The sequence below is a fragment of the Rhinolophus sinicus genome, chromosome 4 (assembly GCF_057876585.1).
Source record: "Rhinolophus sinicus isolate RSI-liver-muscle chromosome 4, RSI-T2T, whole genome shotgun sequence".
Taxonomy (NCBI): Eukaryota; Metazoa; Chordata; class Mammalia; order Chiroptera; family Rhinolophidae; genus Rhinolophus; species Rhinolophus sinicus.
Genome location: NC_142504.1, coordinates 58,858,134 through 58,880,700, shown reverse-complemented (window position 1 = coordinate 58,880,700; position 22,567 = coordinate 58,858,134). Strand labels below are relative to the sequence as shown.

Genomic DNA, 22,567 nt, shown 5'->3' with positions numbered 1-22,567 from the left:
GACAAACCCTTGGCTAGACTCACTAAGATAAAAAGAGCGAAGACACTAATTAACAATATCAGAAACTGAAAAAGGGGAAGTTATCACGGACCCCACAGAAATACAAAGGATTATCCAAGAATACTATGAAGGACTGTATGCCACCAAATTCAATAACTAGAAGAACTGGAAAAGTTCTTAGCAACATATAGCCTTCCAAGGCTGAACCATGAAGAACTGGAAAATCTAAGCAGACCAATCACCAGTAACGAAATTGAATCAGTCCGGGACCAGATGGCTTCATTAGTGAATTCTACCAAACCTTCAAAGAGGATCTAATACCAATCCTGCTCAAACTCTTCCAAATAATTAAAGAAGAGACAGTACTCCCTAACTCATTTTATGAGGCCAAAATTACCCTGAAAGCAAAACCTGGTAAGGACAACACCAAAAAAGAAAACTACAGACCAATATCTCTGATGAATACAGATGCAAAAATCCTAAACAAAATTCTAGCAAATCAAATACAACAATGCATTAAAAAGATTATTCATCACGACCAAGTGGGGTTCATCCCCGGGGCACAAGGATGGTTCAACATTTGCAAATCCATCAATGTGATACATCACATAAACAAAATAAAGGACAAAAATCATATGATTATATCAATTGATACAGAAAAAGCATTTGACAAGATACAACATCCATTTATGATTAAAACACTTAATAAAATGGGTATAGAAGGAAAATACCTTAACATAATAAAGGCCATATATGACAAGCCCTCTGCTAATCTCATAATTAATGGAGAAAAACTGAAGCCCTTTGCTCTACATTCAGGAACATGACAGGAATGTCTCCTATCACCTCAGCTTTTCAGCATAGTGCTGGAAGTCCTTGCCAGAGCAATCAGACAAGAGAAAGAAATGAAAGGCATCCAAATTGGGAATGAAGAAGTTAAATTATCATTCTTTGCAGATGACATGATGCTATATATAGAAAACCTTAAAGACTCCACCAAAAAGCTATTAGAAACAACGAATACAGTAAAGTTGCTGGCTACAAAATCAACACACAAAAGTCCATTGCCTTCCTATATACTAACAATGGAATCTCAGAAAAAGAAATACAAAAAACAATTCCTTTTGCAATTGCAGCAAAAAGAATAAAATACCTAGGAATAAACTTAACCAAGGATGTGAAAGACCTATATGCTGAAAACTATAAGACATTTTTGAAAGAAATTGAAGAAGACACAAAGAAATGGAAAGACATTCTGTGCTCATGGATTGGAAGAATCAACATAGTTAAAATGGCCATATTACCCAAAGCAATATACAGATTCAATGCAATCCCCATCAAAATCCCAATGGCATATTTTAAAGAAATAGAACAAAAAAATCATCAGATTTGTTTGGAACCACAAAAGACCCCGAATAGCCAAAGCAATCTTAAGAAAAAAGAACTATAATGGAGGTATCACACTTCCTGACTTTGGCTTGTACTACAGGGCTACAATAATCAAAGCAGCATGGTATTGGCAGAAAAACAGACACATAGACCAATGGAATAGAATTGAGAACCCAGAAATAAAACCACATAAATATGGACAGATAATTTTTGACAAAGAAGCTAAAAACATACAATGGAGGAAAGACTGCCTTTTCAATAAAAGGTGCTGGGAGAATTGGATAGCCACGTGCAAAAGAATGAAACTGGACTGCTATTTGTCACCATGTACTAAAGTTAATTCAAAATGGATCAAAGACTTAAGCATAAGACCTGACACAATAAACTGCATAGAAGAAAACATAGGTACTAAACTTATGGACCTTGGGTTCAAAGAGCATTTTATGAATTTGACTCCAAAGGCAATGGAAGTAAAAGCTAAAATAAACGAATGGGACTATATGAAACTGAAAAGCTTCTGCACAGCAAAAGAAACCATCGACAAAATAAAGAGGCCACCAACTGAATGGGAGAAGATTTTTGCAAACAGTGCCTCCGATAAGGGGCTAATATCCAAAATATACAAGGAACTCATGCAACTCAACAACAAAAATCAAACAACCCAATTGAAAAATGGGCAGAGGACTTGAAGAGACATTTCTCCAAAGAGGACATACAAATGGCAAATTGACATATGAAAAAATGCTCAACATCAGAGAAATGCAAATAAAAACCACAATGAGATATCACCCCACCCCAGTCAGAATGGCTATCATCAACAAGACAAATAGTAACAAGTGTTGGAGAGGCCGTGGAGAAAATGGAATCCTCATACACTGTTGGTGGGAATGCAGACTGGTGCAGCCGTTATGGAAGGCAGTGTGGAGGTTCCTCAAAAAATTACGAATAGAATTACCATATGACCCAGCAATCCCTCTCCTGGGTATCTACCCAAAAAATCTGAAAACATTTATACATAAAGACACGTGTGCTCCATTGTTCATTGCAGCTTTCTTTACATGGAAACAAACAAAATGTCCTTTGATAGATGAATGGATAAAGAAGTTGTGGTATAGAAACACAATGGAATAATATTCGGCGGTAAGAAAAGATGATATAGGAACATTTGTGACAACGTGGATGGATCTTGAGAGTATGATGCTCAGCCAAATAAGTCAGACAGAAAAAGCAGAGAACCATATGATTTCACTGGCATGTGGTATATAAACCAAAAACAACAAAAGAACAAGACCAACAAATGAGAAACAAAAAGTCATAGACACAGACAATAGTTTAGTGGTTACCAGAGGTTAAGGGGGGTGGGGGGTGGGAGATGAGGGTAAGGGTTATCCAATATCTGGTGATGGAAGGAGAACTAACACTGGGTGGTGAACACACAATGGGATTTATAGATGAGGTAATACAGGGTTGTACACCTGAAATCTATGTAATTTTACTAACAATTGTCACCCCAATAAATTAAAAAGATACATACATATATATATATATATATATATATATATATATATATATATATATATATATATATATATATATGTATTTGTGAACATGGAAATAGTGGATTTAAGGATCAGATCCATTTTCTCTTTTTCTTTCTCTATAAGAAAGTTGGCCCTAAAATGCTGGATCATGAAGGGAAAGAAGTCCCAGGAAATCGAGGTTATAAATACTTTGGAGCAGCAAAAGATTTGCCTGGTGTTAGAGAGCTATTTGAAAAAGAACGTAAGTAATTAACATTTCGACATGTTTTAGCCTCAATTTTCTTTTTGTTTAAACATCACAAATAGGCTTTTATTTGTCACATGAAAGATCTGAATTTTAAGCAGATTCTTAGACTGGGGGCCCATATCCATCAGCTCGTTCAGCTTTAGCACCTCTCTCATTCCCAGTAGCTTTTCCAGAACTGCCACCTTCACAGTGAAGCTCCATGATTTTTCCCAGTTCAAACCTGGGCTTCTTCAACATTTTTACTTTTCTAACAAAGGCATGTGGGATAGATAAATAGATTGGCAAGCCTTTTCTCTCTCTTTTCTAATGCTATCTGGAATGAATTTATTGACCACTTTTTTTCAAGTCATTTGTCTGTACCTCTTGGTCATTATTTCCATCATCTTCCAGATTTGGTGGACTTATTGATGCTGAGCATGGGGTCTTCAAAACCTAATTGCTACATTGTTTAGTAAAACCAACACAGAATAGATGAAGTGAATAACCATTGATAGTCTTGGCATCAACATGAGCTTCAATTATGTGCTACCATTTTTTGAAGATGGAGCACATTTTGTCATGGGTTAAGATCCATGCCATGAAAATTAGGCACTTTTTGCCTTGAACGTCCTCAGTAATTAGCTTGAATTTTCTACATGCAACTTCATCATCCTGTAGGTCAGCTAGGCTCACTTCAAAAACACATCCTTTGAAACCATCAGATGCAATGTGGGTTCTTGTTACTAGTGTTTTTCCAATATTTCGTATATGGAATGTAGCTGGTACTTTCACATCATATCAGTCTTAGAAAATGGATCAACCACTTTCTTCTCAGCTCCCTTTTGGCTGCCTCTTGCAAAGTGCTTGTTCTTGCTGACTGCCATGCTGCCTCTCAGAGAGCCAAAAAAGCTAGCCTCGAATTTTTCGTAATCATCGTAACAGTAGACATGCTATGTGCTGGGTGCTTTCCTATATCATTTCTTAGCTGCACAGAAGCCCTGTAGTGTCAGAATTATTGTTCCCAAAATTTGAAATAAGAAACTGAAAGCACCAGGAGTTGAAGTCACAAGCCCAGTACACACAGTTAGGGCTGGAAAGTACCTAGAATTGACTGGTGCCAAATTCCACACTCTTTGCACTTGCCAGTCTCTCAGTCTGAATGAGCAGTTTGCCTATTTGAAATTTCCCAAAATTATTGGGGTAGGCTCTTAAATTCATTGAATTAGGTTCATAGTTCACTTGCTAGTTGAAAAAATTCTAACTGAAGGACAGTAAAACCTTGGGCCAAACCACAATAGGTAAAAAATAGAGAAAAGTGGAGCTGTTCTGTGTCAGTCCAAGCCAGGCACCCACACCTCTCCTGTCCTTTCCTTCCTTGGCCCTGGGGAACTTCAGCTAAACTTTGGTCTTCCAAAATTCAATTGGAAACCACTGGACCAGAGTTTTTATGTAAAGGCATACTTCGGAGATATTGCAGGTTTGGTTCCAGACCACTGCAATAAAGCGAATATCTCAACAAAGCGAATCATGAATTTTTTGGTTTCCCAGTTACATAAAAGTTATGTTTACACTATAGTGTAGTCAATTAATTGTACAATAATAGAATTATGCTAAAAAATGTACACACCTTAATTAAAAAAATACTTTATTGCTAAAACATGTTAACCATCATCTGAGCCTTCGGTGAGTTGTAATCTTTTTGCTGTGGAGGGCCTTGCCTCGATGTTGATGGCTGATGACTGATCAGAGTGGTGGGTGCTAAAGAATGGAGTGGCTGTGACAGTTTCTTAAAATAAGCCAACAATGAACTCAGCTGCATCGATTCACTTTTCTTTGCAAGAATGTTTTCTCTGTAGCATGTGATGTTATTCAATAGCATTTTACCCACAGAACTTCTTTCAAAGTTGGAGTCAGTTCTTTTAAACCCTGTCTCTGCTTTATCAACTATGTAATATTCTAAATCTTTCGTTGTTATTTCAGTAGTCTTCACAGCATCTTCACTGGGAGTATATTCCATCTCAAGAAACCACTTTCTTTGCTGATCATAAGAAGCAACTCCTCATATGTTTAAGTTTTATCATGAGATTGTAGCAATTCAGTCACATCTTCAGGCTCCAATTGCAATTCTATTTCTCTTGCTATTTCCACCGCATCTGCAGCTACTTCCTGCATTGAAGTCTTCACCCCCTCAAAGTATCCGTGAGGGTTGGAATCAACTTTTTCCAAACTCCTGTTAATGTTGCAGTTTTGACCTGTTCTCATGAATTACGTCTGTTCTTAATGGCATCTAAAATGATGACTCCTTTCCAGAAAGTTTTCAATTTATTTTGCCCAGATCCATCAGAGGAATCACTTTCTAGGGCAGCAATAGCCTTATGAAATGTATTTCTTAAATAATAAGACTTGAAAGTTGAAATTACTCCTTGATCCATGTATAACAGAATAGATATTGTGTTAGCAGGCATGAAAACAACATTCATCTCATTGTACATCTCCATCAGATCTCTTGGGTGACTAGGTGCACTGTCAATGAGCAGTATAATTTTGAAAGGAATCTTGAGTTCTGAGCAGTAGGTCTAAATAGTGGGCTTAAAATATTCAGTAAACCATGTTGTGAACAGTGTACTGTCATCCATACTTTGTCGTTCCATTTGTAGAGCACAGGCAGAGTAGATTTAGCATAATTCTTAAGGGCCCTAGGATTTTTAGAATTATAAAGGAGCATTGGCTTCAACTTAAAGTCACCAGCTGCATTAGTCCCTAACAGGAGAGTCAGCCTGTCCTTTGAAGCTTTGAAGCCAAGCACTGACTTCTCTCTAGCTATTAAAGTCCTACATGGCATTTTCTTCTAGTTTAAAGCTGTTTCTTCTACATTGAAAACCTGTTGGTTAGTGTAGCCACCTTCATTAATTATCTTAGCTAGATCTGGATAACTTGTTACAGCTTCTACATGAGCACTTGCTGCTTCACCTCCCACTTTTATGCTGTAGATAGAGATGGCTTCTTTCCTTGAACTTCATGAACCAACCTCTGCTAGCTTCAGACTTTTCTTTTGCAGTTTCCTCACCTCTCTCAGCCTCCATAGAATTGAAGAGACTTAGGGTCTTGCTCTGGATTCGGCTTTTGGCTTATGGGAGTGTTGTGGCTGGTTTGATCTTCTGTCTAGACCATGAAAACTTTCTCCACATCCGCAATAAAGCTGTTTTGCTTTCTTGTCATTCATATGTTTCACTGGAGTAGCACTTTTAATTTCCTTCAAGCACTTTTCCTTGACATTCACAACTTGGCTAACTGTTTTAGCACAAGAGGCCCTATCTTGGCTTTCAACATGCCTTCCTCACTAAACTTGATCATTTCTAGATTTTGATTTAAAGTTAGAGACATGTGACTCTTCCTTTTACTTGAATACTTAAAAGCCATTGTAGGGTTATTAATTGGCCTAATTTCAACATTGTTGTGTCTTAGGGAATAGGGAGGACCAAGGAGAGGGAAAGAGATGGAGGAACAGCCAGTTGGTGGAACAATCAGAACACATAACATTGATTCAATTTGCCATCTTATATGGGTGTGGTTTGTGGCTCCCCAAAACAATTGCAATAGTAACATCAAAGACGACTGATCACAGATCACCAAAACAAATATAATAATCATGAAAACATTTGAAATATTGGGAGAATTACCAAAATGTGACAGAGACACAAAGTGAGCAAATGCTATTGGAAAAATGGAGCCAGTAGACTTGCTTGAAGCAGGATTGCCGCAAACCTCAATTTGTAAAAAATGCAATATCTGCGAAGCGTAATAAAGCAAAACACAATGAAATAAGATATGGTTGTATTTTAATTTTGCTTTTTAGGAAAGTATTCTATAAATATTAGAATATTTTTAGAATATAAAAAAGTATTCTAGAAAACGTGAAAAGCAGGGAAGAGTAATACTGGTATTCTACTCTCCTTTCAGTCGCTTTTTGTATTTGTTTAAAAATATAATTCTACCTTTATTAAACCCTGCTTATTTTTAAATTCATTATGCCAAAACTGCTTTTGTATGTGTCATTAACATCACTTAAAAATAATTCAGAGTTTAAATATCATGCTGTTTATTATGGAAGTGATATAATTTTATTACAGAGAAGTTGTAAAATACAAAAAATCAAGAAAAAGTCAGCCACATTTTCACAACTTATAGGTAACGATTGTTAACATGTAAGGGCATATTTCCTTCCATTTTTTTAAGGGTTGCAGTGGTGGTGTTGGGGCTCCTAAATTGAAGTTATGTTGTGTGTTTCTCTTTTTTCTTGCATTTACATTTTTCTAAACTTATTTTTATCTATTCCAGGCATAGATTTTCTTGTTTTAATTAAAAAAATGCCTGAGTTAGTCTTAATGAGTATAATTTAAATAGTAGTACAATCCTCTTGACCACCCAACTCCCCTAATCTCAGTGCCCCTGCTAGAGATAACTGGTAACTATTGTTACCTGTTTGGTATGTTCCCTTCCATAATTATTCCATCAGCTAAATTTCATCAGTAAAAGTGACAGGTGACACAACCCCAATTCACTTTAAGCAGAAAAGCCTAAATTTATTGGCTCTCATAACTGAAAAGCCCACGGGTAGTTTGCCATGAGGAATGGCTGATTCTAGATCACATTTCTCCATGTTGTAATTTTGACTCCATTGTGTGAGATTTTTTTTCTCTAACTCTCTCAAGGCTTGCAATGACAAATTGTATATCTTCAAATTAACATTTTGTTTTCTCTCAGCACCAGATTTTTTTCCCCTAAGCAGTTCAAGCAAAATTCCTAGAATTAAGTCTGGTTGGTTTTGATTAGATCAGACCATGTTTTCCCTGAAAATAAGACCTAACTGGAAAATAAGCCCATTTTTCAGGATGACATCTCCTGAACATAAGCCCTAATGTGTCTTTTGGAGCAAACATTAATGTAAGACCCGGTCTCATTTTCGTGGAAACATGGTAGTTCCATCCTTAAACCAGTCTCTGTGTCCGAGTGCCATTGCTCCGAGCCAGCCAGGTTTCAGCTTGTACTCTGTCCTGGTTGCAGCCAACTTGGTGACTACCACTCACAACACATGGACTGAGAGTTGTAGGGGGGTGGACAGAGTTGCCATTATATACATCAGGGAGACAGATGGAAACCTGCCAAAACAGAGTGACTTCCCGTATCTCTTTCGTGATATACACTGACATCCTCCCAAAGTTTTACTTAGAACTCTATTAGTGGATGAGAAGAATTAGAATATCATGGTATGGGTTAACCATACTTTATAAAACCATTCCTGCTTTGGTAGATTTGTAGTTATTTCCAGATTTTCATAATTATAATGCTTTTGCTGATCTGATGGATGAAAAAAAAATTACTTTCATTTCCCTGATTACTAATGAAATTGATAATTTAGTTCAATTACTAATTGAAATGTTCATATATATGAATTTTTTTCTTCTTAAATTATCAGCTTTTATTCTTTGGCCAATTTGTTCGGTTGTCATTTCCCTTTTTATTTTCATGAATTACTTAAATATTCTGAATAGTAATCCTTAGTCTGAAAATATTTTCTTCAGGACTTTCTTGTTTATCTTTTTTTTTGTTTATAGTTTCTTTTGTGTTATCTATATACTTATGTTTTCCCATATTTTTTTTCCATTAAACATTATGGCATTTCCTATGTTATTAAAACACCCTGTGAAATAGCATTATCAGTACTACAGGCTACTCCATCCCACACATACCCTGCAATTAATAATCCTAGGGTATTCCAAGTTTTCACTGTTATAAATAGTGCTGTGATGCACATTTCTGTCCATAAAGCTTTGCCAGCTTTTGTTTTGTTTTTTAAATTAGGATAGATTCATTTTAAATGGACTAATTGGGTCAAAGATTTCAACACTGATTTTTGAAAGGATAGTGCCACTTATATAATCCTATTACTAGTGTAGAGAAGTTCTTATTTCATGTTATTTTAATGAGCACTCATACTGTATTCCTGTATAACATTGTGGAAGGAGAAGTCTTGAGTGTGATTGTGATGAGAAATTCAGCTATGTTGGTGCTCTTTCTTTTAGCTCTTCCTCCTCCAAGAAAGACTCGTGCTGAGCTCATGAAGGCGATCGATTTTGAATACTATGGTTACCTAGATGAAGATGATGGTGTTATTGTGCCTTTGGAACAGGAATATGAAAAGAAACGTAGGTCTATGGGCATTTCGTTTCATTGCAGATGGTGCCTAGTTTCTATTCTGTCCTTTGAAAACATGTTTTTAAATAGTGCTTTATGCCAGAAGGGAGTTTTATTATTTGCCGATGGTCCTCAGAGAAAATGGTCTGCTAATGACCTAACCCCTAGTAACTAGTATGAGGCAGTTTGTGTGGTGTTGGGCCAGAAGGAGAATGTTGGGGAAACCACAGACTGGCATCTGACCTGGTCCTTGTCCACCAGGTTTCACCATCTAGATTCTTTCCTAGACTTGTCTTTTTTTAAATCATGTAATGGTGCCTACTTAAGGAGATTTAGGTCTGCTTTAAACAGCTAATGGGTTATCAGTGTAGAGCAAGATGGGTCTCCCTTTCTGAGTACTTCATGCTGAACGTTACACTGAGCCTTTTATTTACATTCTTTTGAAGCCTTGTAACAACACTGTGAAGAATAAGTTAGTGCTACTCCCCATAAGCCTTTGAGTTAGGGCTTTGGAAGCAGGTGGTCAGGAGTTGGAGCTCTTTGGCAGCATGCTGTACAACTGCTTCTCTATTCTCACGTGAGCATGTCAGTAAGCCGCCCAGGTTGGTGAACTGGGGAGGATCTGAGGCTGTTCCCCAAAAAGCTGTGTTGGACAGACTTAAAGCCAGAGCTGTTGGAAGACCAGACTGCCACTCACATCTGATTCCCTCCCACCAGGGAACAAAGAAGGGTGTCCTTTTCCTGAGAGAATGTCTTTGCTTTGCCCTGCATAGTTTTTAAAGCTTATTTAGAGACCAACATAATACCTGCTCTTTCTTGTCTTCAGTCAGAGCTGAATTAGTGGAAAAATGGAAAGCAGAGAGAGAGGCCCGGCTGGCAAGAGGAGAAAAGGAAGAGGAGGAAGAAGAGGAAGAGATCAACATTTATGCTGTCACAGAGGAGGAGGTACTGGGTGGGCAGTGAGGGTCCCCCCGGCACTCACTATCTTCTGCTCTCAGTGGTGAAGCTGGAGACTCGGTAGAGTTGGTGGTGTGGTAAGAAGGAAGCTCAGCTCATAGACGAGCAGTCGGGTTCAAAGCCCAGCTCTGCCCCTAGCTCTAGCCAAGGCCTCAGCCTCCTCACCTGGAAGATGAATATAGAGATCACCTCCTAGGATCACAGTGAGGATTCCAGAAAGTAATGGCTATGAGAGCACTTTGTAAACTCTGCTTTACATCAAGGATTACTTACTTATGTCTTAGAGATGGGCCCTCCTGAATATACTGGAATTGGATTTATAAACATATTTGAAGCCATATGAGTTTTAGCTTGTGACCTCATCTTTAAAAAAAAATAAAAATGGCAGTGCCAGTAGATCTTCTGTAGTCTTAACACTCCCATTTTAAAGATGGAAACCAGCCCAGAGCAGAGAAGGGACTTACTCAGAGGGTCATGGTTGGGGATGGAACTGTGATCCCAGCCTCTGAAGTCTCCCAGATGTTCTGTAGGGCCTGGTATGTTTAGGCCTTGATCCCTGGATAGGTCCAGAATGGAACCGATTTGCTGAACTGAGAAAGGGGATGGGAATCATCCATGCATAGATGATGAGTCTGGTCCTATGTGAGGAGCTTGCTGTGTTATTACTGGCAAGGAAGCAGTCTCAGAGAGGGTTAGTGACTTAGTCAACATCACCCAGGATATCGCAGACCTGAGGTTCATTCTCAGGTCTAGCTGATAAGCAATGGGGATAGTGAAGCATTTGTTGTAGGATGGCAGTGTGTCCTAGGAAGTTTTTCTCTAGGTGCAAATATGCATTTGCTGTTCAGCCGATGTTTGTTTAATTAGTGGCTACTGTGAGCCAGGCCCATGCCAGAGGCACAGCAGTGAACAATCTCCACTTGTAACTCAAAGTCCAGTGGGGAGAAAGTCCAATCAGTAGAGGCAGTGGAAAACGGCAGCTGTGACCGGAGCTCTGAGTTAGTGACATGGTTCAGAGAGAGTCCATGAAGGCTTTCCTGGGAGGTGACCCTTCAGCTGAGATCTGGAAGAAGAGGTGGTGAGGGAAGAATGTTCCAGGCAGGGGGAACAGTGTGTGTCAAAAGACTCTGTAGGAATGTGAGGGACAGAGACCAGACCTGTGTGGCTATAGCAGAGTGTGGGCTGTAGGGTGTGAGAGGAGCCTGGAGGGAGGGGCGAGATGGGACAAGAAAGAACCCTGGCTCCACGGTGAAGAGGATTTTCCTTTATCATAACAAAAATCCTTTGGTGGAAAACCACCAAAGGATTTTTATTTTTCCTTTTTATTTTGATATAACTATAGATTTATAGGAAGTTGCAAAGGGAGTACAGATCGGTTCTGTGTATCCTTCACTGAGTTTCTCCCATGGTTGCATCTTACATATCATATCAGTTCGCAAACTTGTTGCAATGATGTTGCTAACCTTGTTTGATATCAGAGGGATTATTCATTATGAATTTGTACCAACTGGACAAACAGTTAATCAAGTTCACTATTTGGAAGTGCTGAAAAGGCTGCGTGAAAAACTTAGAACTAAGTGAAAATGACCTGAACTTTTCACCAGCAATTCATGGCTCCTGCATCACAACAATGCACCAGCTCACATGGCACTTCTGTGAGGGAGTTTTCAGCCAATAAACAAATAACTGTATTGGAACACCCACGCACCTCCCCTGCCCTGGCCCCCAATGACTTCTTTCTTTACCCAAAGATAAAGGCAATATTGAAAGGAAGGCGTTTTGATGACATTCAGGACAGCAAAGGTAATATGACGACAGCTCTGATGGCCATTCCAGAAAAAGAGTTCCAAAATTGCTTTGAAGAGTGGACTAGCCACTGGCATCAGTGAATAGCTTCCCAGGGGGAGTACTTTGAAGGTGACCATAGTGATATTCAGCAGTGTATGCAGCACTTTTTCTAGGTTGATTTCTCAAACTTGACTGTCAGACCTCGAGTTATAGTACAGTATCAAATCCAGGATATTGACTTGATATAATGAGTGTGTAGCATTTTATGTCTTTTATCACATGTAGATTCCTATAACCACCACTGCGATCAAGGTACAGAACTATTCTCTCCCGTGAGCTGTCCCTTTACAATCGCATGTCCTACTCTCCCTTCCCTCCAGTCCCTCGCCCATGGCAAACTAATCTATTCTCCATCCGTATAATTTTGTCATTTCGAGAATGTTTTATAAATGGAATTTATAAAACTACAACGTTCTGTACTGTATGTTGCCTTTTTAGATGATCTTTATACTGAGCACAAGGCACTTGAGATTCATCTGAGTTGTTGAATTCAAGAGTTTAATTTTTTTATTGTTAGACAGTAGTCCATATACTGAAAAGGACACAAGTGGTAAGTGTGCAGGTCAGTGAATTTTCATAAGGTGAACACACCCATATAGCAAATACCAGGTGAAGAAACAACTAGACCAGCACCCCAGAATCCTGCTTCTGCCCCTCTAGATGTCACTCTCCAGACCTCTAATAACCCATACTTTTTACCTCTTTATAACCTGATATATCAGTGGAATCATGCATACTCTTTTCTGTCCAGTGGTTATGGATATTTGTTTAGTGTCCAGTTTCGGACTATAACAAATAGGGCTACTCTGATCATTCTTCTTCACATGCAGTCACTTCCATTGCATATATTCTGAGGAGTGTAGTTACCAGATCATGGGGTACAAGTGTTTATCTTGAGTAGATACAGCCAAACAGTTTCCCAATGTGCTTGGACCAGTTCTCACACCTACCTGCAGCAGCTGAGAGGTTGCATTAAAGGGTTTCCAGCCAGCTCCACATGACAGCTGGTGTGGGGAGAGGATGGTGTAGGGCATCGGACAAAGAGACTGGCAAACAGTGGATTCATACCACATCTTGGGAGTCTCCTCTTCCCATGTTTCCAAAGCCACGTGATTTCCTTAGGATATTAGTAATCTCTGTTAACTGACATGCAGCTTCTGAGTGGACCTTTTTCTATATGTGGTATGTGTTTTTAATTTTTCAATTACACTTGACATACAATATTATGTTAGTTTCAGGTGTACAACATAGTGATTAGACATTTATGTGACTTCCAAAGTTACCACCTCATCTGGCACCATACATAGTTATTACGATGTTACTGATTATCGTCCCTCTGCTGTACTCTACGTTGCTGTGACTATTTTTGTAACAGCCAAATTCTACTTCTTAATCCCTTTTCTTTTTTCACCTATCGCCCCAAGCACTCTTCCCATTTGGCAGCCATCAGTTTGTTCTTTGTATCTTTGAATTTATTTCTGGTTTATTTGTTAGTTTATTCTGTTTTTTAGACCACACATATAAGTGAGATCATATAGTATTTGTCTTTCTCAGTCTGACTTGTCACTTAGCATAATACCCTCGAGGTCCAACCATATTATTCCAAATAGCAAGTTTTCTTTTTCTTATGTCTGAATACTGTTCCAGTGTATGTATGTACCACATCTTCTTTATCCATTCTTCTATCTGTGGGCACTTAGATTGAGTCCATATCTTGGCTATTGTAAATAATGCTGCAATGAACACAGAGGAGCATTTATCTTTTTGAATTAGTGTTTTGGATTTCTTTAGATAAATACCCAAAAGTGGAATTGCTGGGTCTTATGTTTAATTCTTTGAGGCACCTCATAATGTTTTCCATGGTGGATGCACTAATTTTCAGTCCCACCAACAGTGCACGAGGGTTCTCTTTTCTTCCCTTCCTTGTCAACGCTTGTTGTTTATTGATGTGTTCATGATAGCTGTGCTGACAGGCGTGAGGTGATATCTCATTGTTGTTTTAATTTGTATTTCCCTGATGATTAGTGACATTGAGTATCTCTTCATATGTCTGTTGGACATCTGTATGTCCTCTTTGGAGAAATGTCTGTTCAGGTTCTCTGCCCATTTTTTAATAGGATTGTTTGTTTTGGGGGGAGTTAAGTTGTATGAGTATTAACCCCTTATTGGATCTATCATTTGCGAATGTCTTCTCCCATTCAAATGGGTTGTCTTTCCATTTTGTTGATGGTTTCCTTTGCTGTACGGAAACGTTTTAGTTTGATGTAGTCCCATTTGTTTATTTTTTCTTTTGTTTTCCTTGCCCAAGGAGACATATCCAAAAAAATATCGCTAAGAGTGCTTTCACGGAGTTTACTGCCTTTTTTTCCCTCTAAGGTGTTTTATAGTCTGGGGGGTCTTACATTTAAGTATTTAATCCATTTTGTGTTTATTCTTGCACATGGTTTAAGAAAGTGGTCTAGTTTCATTTTTTTTGGCATGTATCTGTCCAGTTTTCCCAACAGCATTTATTGAAGAGGCTGTCTTTAGCCCATTATATATTCCTGCCTCCTTTGAATAGATTAATTGACCGTAAAGGTGTGGGTTTCTTTCTGGGCTGTGTATCCTGTTCCATTGATCTACGTGTCTGTTTTTATGCCAGTACCAATGCTGTTTTGATTACTGTAGCCTTGTTTGATATCAGGTAGCGTGACACCTCCAACTTTGTTATTCTTTCTCAAGATTGCTTTGGCTATTCCGGGTCTTTTGTGGTTCCACATAAATTTTAGTATTATTTGTTCTAGTTCTGTGAAAAATGCTATTGGTATTTTGATAGACCTTTCATTGAATCTGTAGATTGCTTTGGGTAGTATGGACATTTTAACAATGTTAATTCTTCGTATTCATGAGTACAGTATATCCTTCCATTTATTTGTATCTTCTTCAGTTTCTTTCTTCAATGTCTTATAGTTTTCCAACTATAGGTCTTTTACCTGTTGGTTAAACTTATTCCTAGGTATTTTATTCATTTTGATGTAATTGTAAATGGGGTTGTTTTCCTAATTTCTCTTTCTGACAGTTTGTTATTGGTGTATACAAATGCAACCGATTTCTGAATACTAATTTTGTATCCTGCTACTTTACTGAGTTCATTTATCAGTTCTAATAGTTTTTTGGTGGACTCTTGAGGGTTCTGTATATATAGTATGGTATCATCTGCAAACAATGAGTTTTTCTTCTTCCTTTCTGATTTGGATGCCTTTTATTTCTTTTCTCCTTTGATTTTTGTGGCTAGGCTTCCAGTCCTATGTCAAATAAAAATGGTGAGAGTGGACAGTCTTGTCTTGTTCCTGATTTTGGTCTTTCACCATTGAGTGATGTTACTTGTGGGTTGGTCATATATAGCCTTTATTAAGCTGAGGTATATGTCCTCTATCCGCACTTTACTGAGAGTATTTATCAGAAACGGATGCTGGATTTTGTCCAACGCTATTTTGGCATCTATTGATAATGATCATATGTTTTTTATCCTTCTTTTTGTTTATGTGATGTATTACATTAATTCAGTTGTGGGTTTTGAACCAACCTTGCATCCCAGGAATAAATTCCACTTGATCGTGGTGTATGATCTTTTCAGTGTGTTGCTGAATTTGGTTTGCTAATATTTTGTTGAATATGTTTGCATCTATGTTCATTAGGGATATTGGCCTAGAATTTTCTTTTTTTGTAGTGTCTTTGTCTGGTTTTGGTAGCAGGGTAATGCTGGCTTCATAAAATGAGTTTCTCTTGTCTTCAATTTTTTTGGAATAGTTTGAGAAGGATAGGTATTAATCCTTCTTTGAATGTTTGGTGAAGTTCACCTGTGAAACCATCTGGTCCCGGACTTTGTGGGTTTTTTTTAAGATTTTTATTAAAAATATAGTTAGCATACAATATTATATTAGTTTCAGGTGTACACAATAGTTACTGAACATTTATATACCGAAAGAAGTGATCACCATGATAAATTCAACAACCATGATAAATTTAGTACCATCCTATCAAAATATTATTGACTACATTCCCTGTGCTGTACTTTATATCCCCATGACTTATTTGTTTTATACCTGGAAATTTGTACGACTTGTTGCCCTTCACGTTTGCCCCCCCTTTTAATTTTTTACTTACAGTTGACATTCAATATTTTATATTAATTTGAAGTGTATATCATATGGTTAGACATTGATATAATTTAAGAAGTGATCCCTGACTAGTCTAGTGCCCACCTGGCACTATATATAGTTAGTACCATATTATCGGCTATATTCCCTGTGCTTTACTTACACGACTCCCCCCGCTCCCGTGACCATCGTGTAACTACCAATTTGTACCTTTTTTTTTTATTGGGGAAGAGTGTGTTTTTCCAGGACTCATCAGCTCCTAATCAAGTTGTTTTCCTTCAATCTGGTTGTGGAGGGCGCAGCTCACTGACTCATGTGGGAATTGAACCGGCAGCCCTGTTGTTAAGAGCTCGCGCTCTAACCAACTGAGCCATCCGGCCGCCCCCAATTTGTACTTCTAAATCCTTTTACCTTTGTCACCCTGCCCCCCAACTCCCTGCCATCTATCATCCCGATAAATCCAGTACCCATCTGACACCATATGTAGTTATTACAGTTGACTTGACTTATGTTATACCCTACATCCCCATGACTACTTTGTAACAACGTATTTGTACTTCTTAACCGCTTCCCTTTTTTCACCCACCACTCCAACCCGCCTCCCATCTGGCAACCATCAAAATGTTCTCTGTATCTATGAGTCTGTTTGTGATTTGTTTGTTTATTTTGTTCATTAGATTCTACATATAAGTAAAATTACATTGCATCTGTCGTTCACTGCCTGACATACTCCACTCAGCACAATACCCTCCAGGTCTATCCATGCTGCTGCAGATGGCAAGAACCCATTCCCTTCCCTGGCTGAGCAATATTCCATTGTATATATATGTACCACCACCTCTTCCTCTATTCTTTTATTGATGTGCATCCAGGCAGCCACCACATCGTGGCCATTGTAAACAATGCTGCGGTGAACATATGGATGCACATATGTTCATCCTTGAAGTAGAGTTTTGAATTTTTTCGGATAAATACCAGGAAGTTGGATTACTGGGTCCCTTTTTGTCTCTTCATATAGCCATTGTTTTAAAGTCTAGTTTGTCTGGTATAAGTATTGCTACCCTGGAGGTGTTTTTTTTTTTTCATTTCCATTTTTATGAAATAACTTTTTCTGTCTTTTTACTTTCAAGTCTGTGTGTGTCTTTTAATGTGAAATGAGTCTATTGTAGGCAGCATTTATAAGGGTTTTGTTTTCTTATCCAGTCAGCCCACCTATGTTTTTGATTGGAGCATTTAAGCCACTTACATTGAAAGCAATTGTTGATAGATACATAGTTATTAGGTTGGTGCAAGCGTAATTTGCAAAGCGTTTTTTGCAATTATTTTTAACCTTTTAAACTGCAATTACTTTTTACCATTTTATTATTCATATTTTTTTATCTTTTTTTTCCATCTTAAAGAAGTCTCTTTGTCGTTCTTTGTAATACGGGTTTGGTGGCGATGAATTCCTTTAACTCTTTCTTGTCTGGGAAGCTCTTTATCTGTCCTTTGGTTTTAAATGATAGTCTTGCTGGGTTGTAGGTTCTTGCTTTTCATTACTACCCTTGGTTGTAGGTTCTAGCTTTTCATTACTTTGAATATTTCGTTCCAATCCTTTATGGCTTGCAAAGTTTCTGTTGAGAAATCAGCTGACAGTCTTATGGGAGCTCCCTTGTAGATAACTAACTGCTTTTTTTGTTGCTGTTTTTAGGATTCTCTTTTTGTCTTTAACAAGGCAATTTCATTATTTCTTCAAGTTGTTTTTCTTTTCCTTGCACACTCTCTTGTCCTTTTGGTACTCCTGTAATGCGAATGTTGGTACGCTTGATGTTGTCCCAGAAGCCCCTTAAACTATCTTCATTTTTTCCCCCCCATTGTTCCACTGGGTGTTTTCTGCTATTTCATCTCCAGAACACAGATTTGATTCTCTGTTTCATATGCTGTTGATTTCATCTAATGTATTCTTCATTTCAGTTATTGTATTCCTCTTTTCTGTTTTTCGTGTTTTCTATCTCTTTTTTTTATATATTTCCTATCTCTTTGTTGACGTTCTTCATGAATTTCCCCTATGTGTTTCCCCTATTTTCCCCTATGATTGTTGAGCATCCTTATAACCATTGTTTTGAACTCTGTATCTGGTAGGTTACTTGTCTCCCTTTTGTTTAGGTATTTTTCTGGAGTTTTGTCCTGTTCTTTCATTTGGGACATGTTTTTTTTTTTTTTCTCTCTCTTCATTTTGGCTGCCTCTCTCTGTTTTTTTCTATGTATTAGGTAAATCTGCTACATCTCCTAGTCTTGGCTGAGTGACCTGAAGTAGTAGGTGTCCTAGTGTTCCTGTTTACCTGAGCTGGGTTGTCCAAGCATGTCCCTTGTGTGTGCCCTCCTCCTGTTGTAGTTGAGTTTTGGTTCCTGTTGGCATGTCAGTGGGTTGGACTGGCCATCGGGTTTACTGGCTGTGAGGATGCCTGTGACTAAAGCGGATGAGATGTTGTGTGGGGGCTGACCCCACAGAGCAGAGCTGTTTTAGCAGCGCTCTGGTGCCAGCTGAATGCACCTTTTGGGTGTGTTGTTTGTGGAGCTAGTTGGGTGGTATTCTGGTGTGGTCTCAAGTTGGCTGTCAGGTGTGTTTACTTGTAGCCTCTTGGGAGAGATTCCAGTGCAAGTCCAGTTCAGCCACTGCTTTTTCCCTGGTTTGGGGCCTCGTGGTAAGAGCTACATAGTGATCCTTGGTTGGTTGCTGCTTGTGCTGTGTTTGAAAGTGCTTCGGAAAGGCTATGCTGTGGACAAAAGCGAGCTGCCTCTAGTGTTGGGTCACGGAACCTTCTGTGGGCCTCATGATGTGAACTGAGGCCATTTGCCACTTGTGTCAGGCTTTAGGCCACTTATTTGAAGCTTAGTTTTGACTAGCTGCTGGTTATATCTGTCTTGGGGCCACCTGATGGAAGTTACAATGCAAGTTGAGACTGGTTGGTCCATAAGTTTGGCTTGGGGCATCTTACCAACATGTTGAAGGTACCGTGAGGCCACCTGTTGCTTGATTGGGGTTTGTGCTGCTTTGAGAGATTTTGATAAGTATGCAGTGCAATTTAAGGTAGGCTGCTGTCTGGAGCAAATGTTGGAAGAAGCTCAGTCCCCGTGAGCAAGTTGGGTGGGGAAGGTCTCAGGGAATTTCCAGGGCAGGGAGAACTATGTCAGCCAGATTAGTGGAGATCTCAAATTTGGTGCCCATCTGTGCCTGTCACCTGGATGTGAGGAAGGCTCAACAAGGGAATAATGGCTTCTGCCAGCACTCCCATCCTGGAGAGAGATGCCTCAACCCCTGCCCTTCTATCCTTTGTCCTGAAGCTTGTCAGTTTAATTGCCATATGTCCCTGGCACTTTTTGAGCTGCTGCCCCATTACTGGAGCCCAGAGCAAGTGAGTTTGTGAGCGAGTGTGTCTGTGTGCGGGCCCTTTAAGAGGAGTGCCTCATTCTCCAGCAGCCCTTCGTCTCATTCAAATGCAATATCTTCTGGTTTCCCCAGCCAGATATAATGGGGACGTCTCTTCCCAACACTGGTACCTCAGGCTTGGGGGCCCTGGTTGGGGCTGGGACCCCTCATTCCTCAGGGGGGAGCTCTGTAGCCAAGATACCCTTCCCAATTCTTAATCACCACACCATTAGTGTGGGACCTGCCCGTTCTGCATCTGTACACCTCATAACCATCTCCACATGGCATCTTCTTTACATCTTTAGTTACAGGAATTCTGCTCAGGTAGTCTTCAGGTGGTTCTCAATGATGGTTCTATAATTTAGTTGTAATTTTGATGTGATCATTGGAGGAGACGAGGACAGCGTGTACCTACTGTCCCATCTTGACTGGACTATAATTTTAATTTTAAAAAAATAGATAATTCACAAAGTTCAAGGACCAAATAGTATATAAAGATAGTGAACAAAGATTCTCTTTCACAGCTCTGCCCTCCATCTACCTAGGTCTCACTGCTGTCACCAGCTTTTATTTTTATTTTATTTCCTAACACAAAAGGTAGCATAATATACACAATGTTCTGTTGCTTTTTGTACTTAACAATGTCTTGGCTGTGTTTTTGTATGAGTACAGAACTTATTCATTCCTTTTAAACAGCTGCAGAGTAGTGGTAGTGCATTTTTAACAATACCAATATTTATTTCATGGTCTCCTACTCATGGAATTTTGGTTGTTTTCTGTTTGTAGTCTGATGAGGAAGGCAGCCAGGAAAAAGGAGGGGAAGACGGGCAGCAGAAGTTCATTGCTCATGTTCCTGTGCCGTCACAGCAAGAGGTAGGTAGAGGCTGAGAGTTGCCCTTGCAGGTGGATCTTCCTAAATGCCAGGAGCCTCGCCTCCAGAGGAGACTCCACAGAGTGATTTAGTGGGTTTTATTAATCCTGTCTATCCATTTGGGCAGCTCTGACTTCTGATGACATGGCACTGGTCACCGTGCTCATACAAGGTGTGATCAAACAATATGGTGAATGTTTAAATAAATAAAAAAATTATTATAGTAAAAGACACATTGCCATTTATCCCCCTCAAAATACACTCCCTTGCTTCAAACACACTTATCCCATCATTCTTGCCACTTTCGTGAGTGTCTTTAGTTGTGCTGTCGTGGCTGCCTCAATGTCCTGAATCGATTCAAAACGTTTACCTTTCATGGTCATTCTGACTTTGGGGAGCAGCCAAAAGTCGCATGGTACCAGATCCAGTGAATAAGGTAGATGAGGACACACCGAAATGTGTGACATGGAGCCTTTCCATTGTGATAAAAACCATATGATTAATGCTGATGCTGAGTGCCATTGAATAGAAAAGCAGGGATCTTTAATATGGGAAGTGGCACGTTGAACCTTAGTAACAGTGTGTGACAAGTTTCAACTTGTTTGGTGCACTCAGTCAGGTGTGAGCACTCAGTCAGAAGCTGTGTTTTAAAGTGTGCTGTAAAACATCCTCCATCAAGACAACGCTCCATGTCACACATCGCTTCCGGTATATGGCACTTACTGTCAAATAAAAACATTCCAGTGTGTCCTCATCCACCTTATTCACCGGATCTGGCACCATGTGACTCCTGGCTCTTCCCCAAAGTCAGAATGATTCAGGACATTGAGGCAGCCACAAAAGCGCAACTACAGACACAAAAGAAGACTTCTTCCAGAACTGCTTCAGAAAGTGGCTAGAATGATGGCCACTTCAGTGTGTTTAAAGCAAGGGGGAGTGTTTTAAGAGGATTAATGGCAATGTGTCTTTTACCGTAATAATTTTTTAAAATTTAAACATTTACCATATTTTTTCATCTCTTAATAGTGTGTGGAATCCAGAGAAAACAGGATTTCATCTGCTTTAGAAGAAACTCACACTCTATTGCTCACATACTTCCTGGGGGAGAGAGCAGGACCTTGGTGACCGTGCTGGGTATTGGGCTCCTCAATGGCCTCCATCACAAGGACCCCCTCCTGACTGGTTTCCGGTGGGCGTGGAAGGCCTAACTGAGCAGAAGCATGAACCCTTTATTTTTGCTGTCCACAGATTGAGGAGGCACTTGTGCGAAGGAAGAAGATGGAACTCCTCCAGAAGTATGCAAGTGAGACCCTGCAGGCCCAGAGTGAAGAGGCCAGAAGACTCCTGGGATATTAGGGCCAAGTGAGAGCTATCCTTAGGGTCTGGAAATCTCCTGGGAGTCCTTCACCCCCAGCTCACACTTGTCTTAACCCAGAGAGCTCTGTTGTCTTGGGACTTCAGACTAGCCGGCTAGTGCTGTGAGGCTTCCTGCTATTTCTTACTGTTTATTCTCCTCTTACCTTTCCTTACCTCATCTGCTGATCTCAGAAGACGAGTCTGCCCTATCCCTCCCTGACAGACTATCTACATGCTAAACACTTCAGCCATCACCTTTGTACAAATGTTTTGCTACTGTATCAACCCACTTATTTTTATCTTCAGTGTGCAACACAGGCTGCTAACTGACTGCCTATAAGTGTTTTATTTAGCCTTCTACTGACATTTGGTAGGAGGATGGTCAATTAGTTACTACCATTAAAAAAAAATGCATTTTTTTCCTAAAAAGATATATTTGTAATTCCTCTAGAGAAACAAGATGTGTCAACTCTAAGCCCACATCCCACATGTCAACAGCCAGCCAGAGTTGTCCTTTTTGGGCTGGGCACAGTTCTCCATGGCCCAGTCAGCCTGCCTCATTCCCTCCTGCTCAGTTGACAGGAAATTGAGTTTGGTACTTCTGTTTTAGATGGTTCTGCAGAGAGCTATTTTTAT

General features: G+C 39.3%; 1 protein-coding gene across 2 annotated transcripts in view; it reads left to right on the top strand.

The window, feature by feature from the left end:
- The window catches only part of ISY1 (ISY1 spliceosome associated protein), a 42,087-nt gene extending 19,727 nt beyond the window's left edge, over nucleotides 1-22,360 (top strand). For both annotated transcript variants that reach the window (XM_019719029.3, XM_074340507.2), the window contains 5 exons: nucleotides 3,054-3,171; nucleotides 9,240-9,362; nucleotides 10,178-10,296; nucleotides 20,491-20,577; nucleotides 21,824-22,360. In XM_019719029.3, coding sequence (XP_019574588.1) covers nucleotides 3,054-3,171; nucleotides 9,240-9,362; nucleotides 10,178-10,296; nucleotides 20,491-20,577; nucleotides 21,824-21,931 — 555 coding nt within the window. In that variant the 3' untranslated portion in view covers nucleotides 21,932-22,360. The remainder of the gene's footprint in view (nucleotides 1-3,053; nucleotides 3,172-9,239; nucleotides 9,363-10,177; nucleotides 10,297-20,490; nucleotides 20,578-21,823) is intronic.
- Nucleotides 22,361-22,567: the final 207 nt, after the last annotated feature.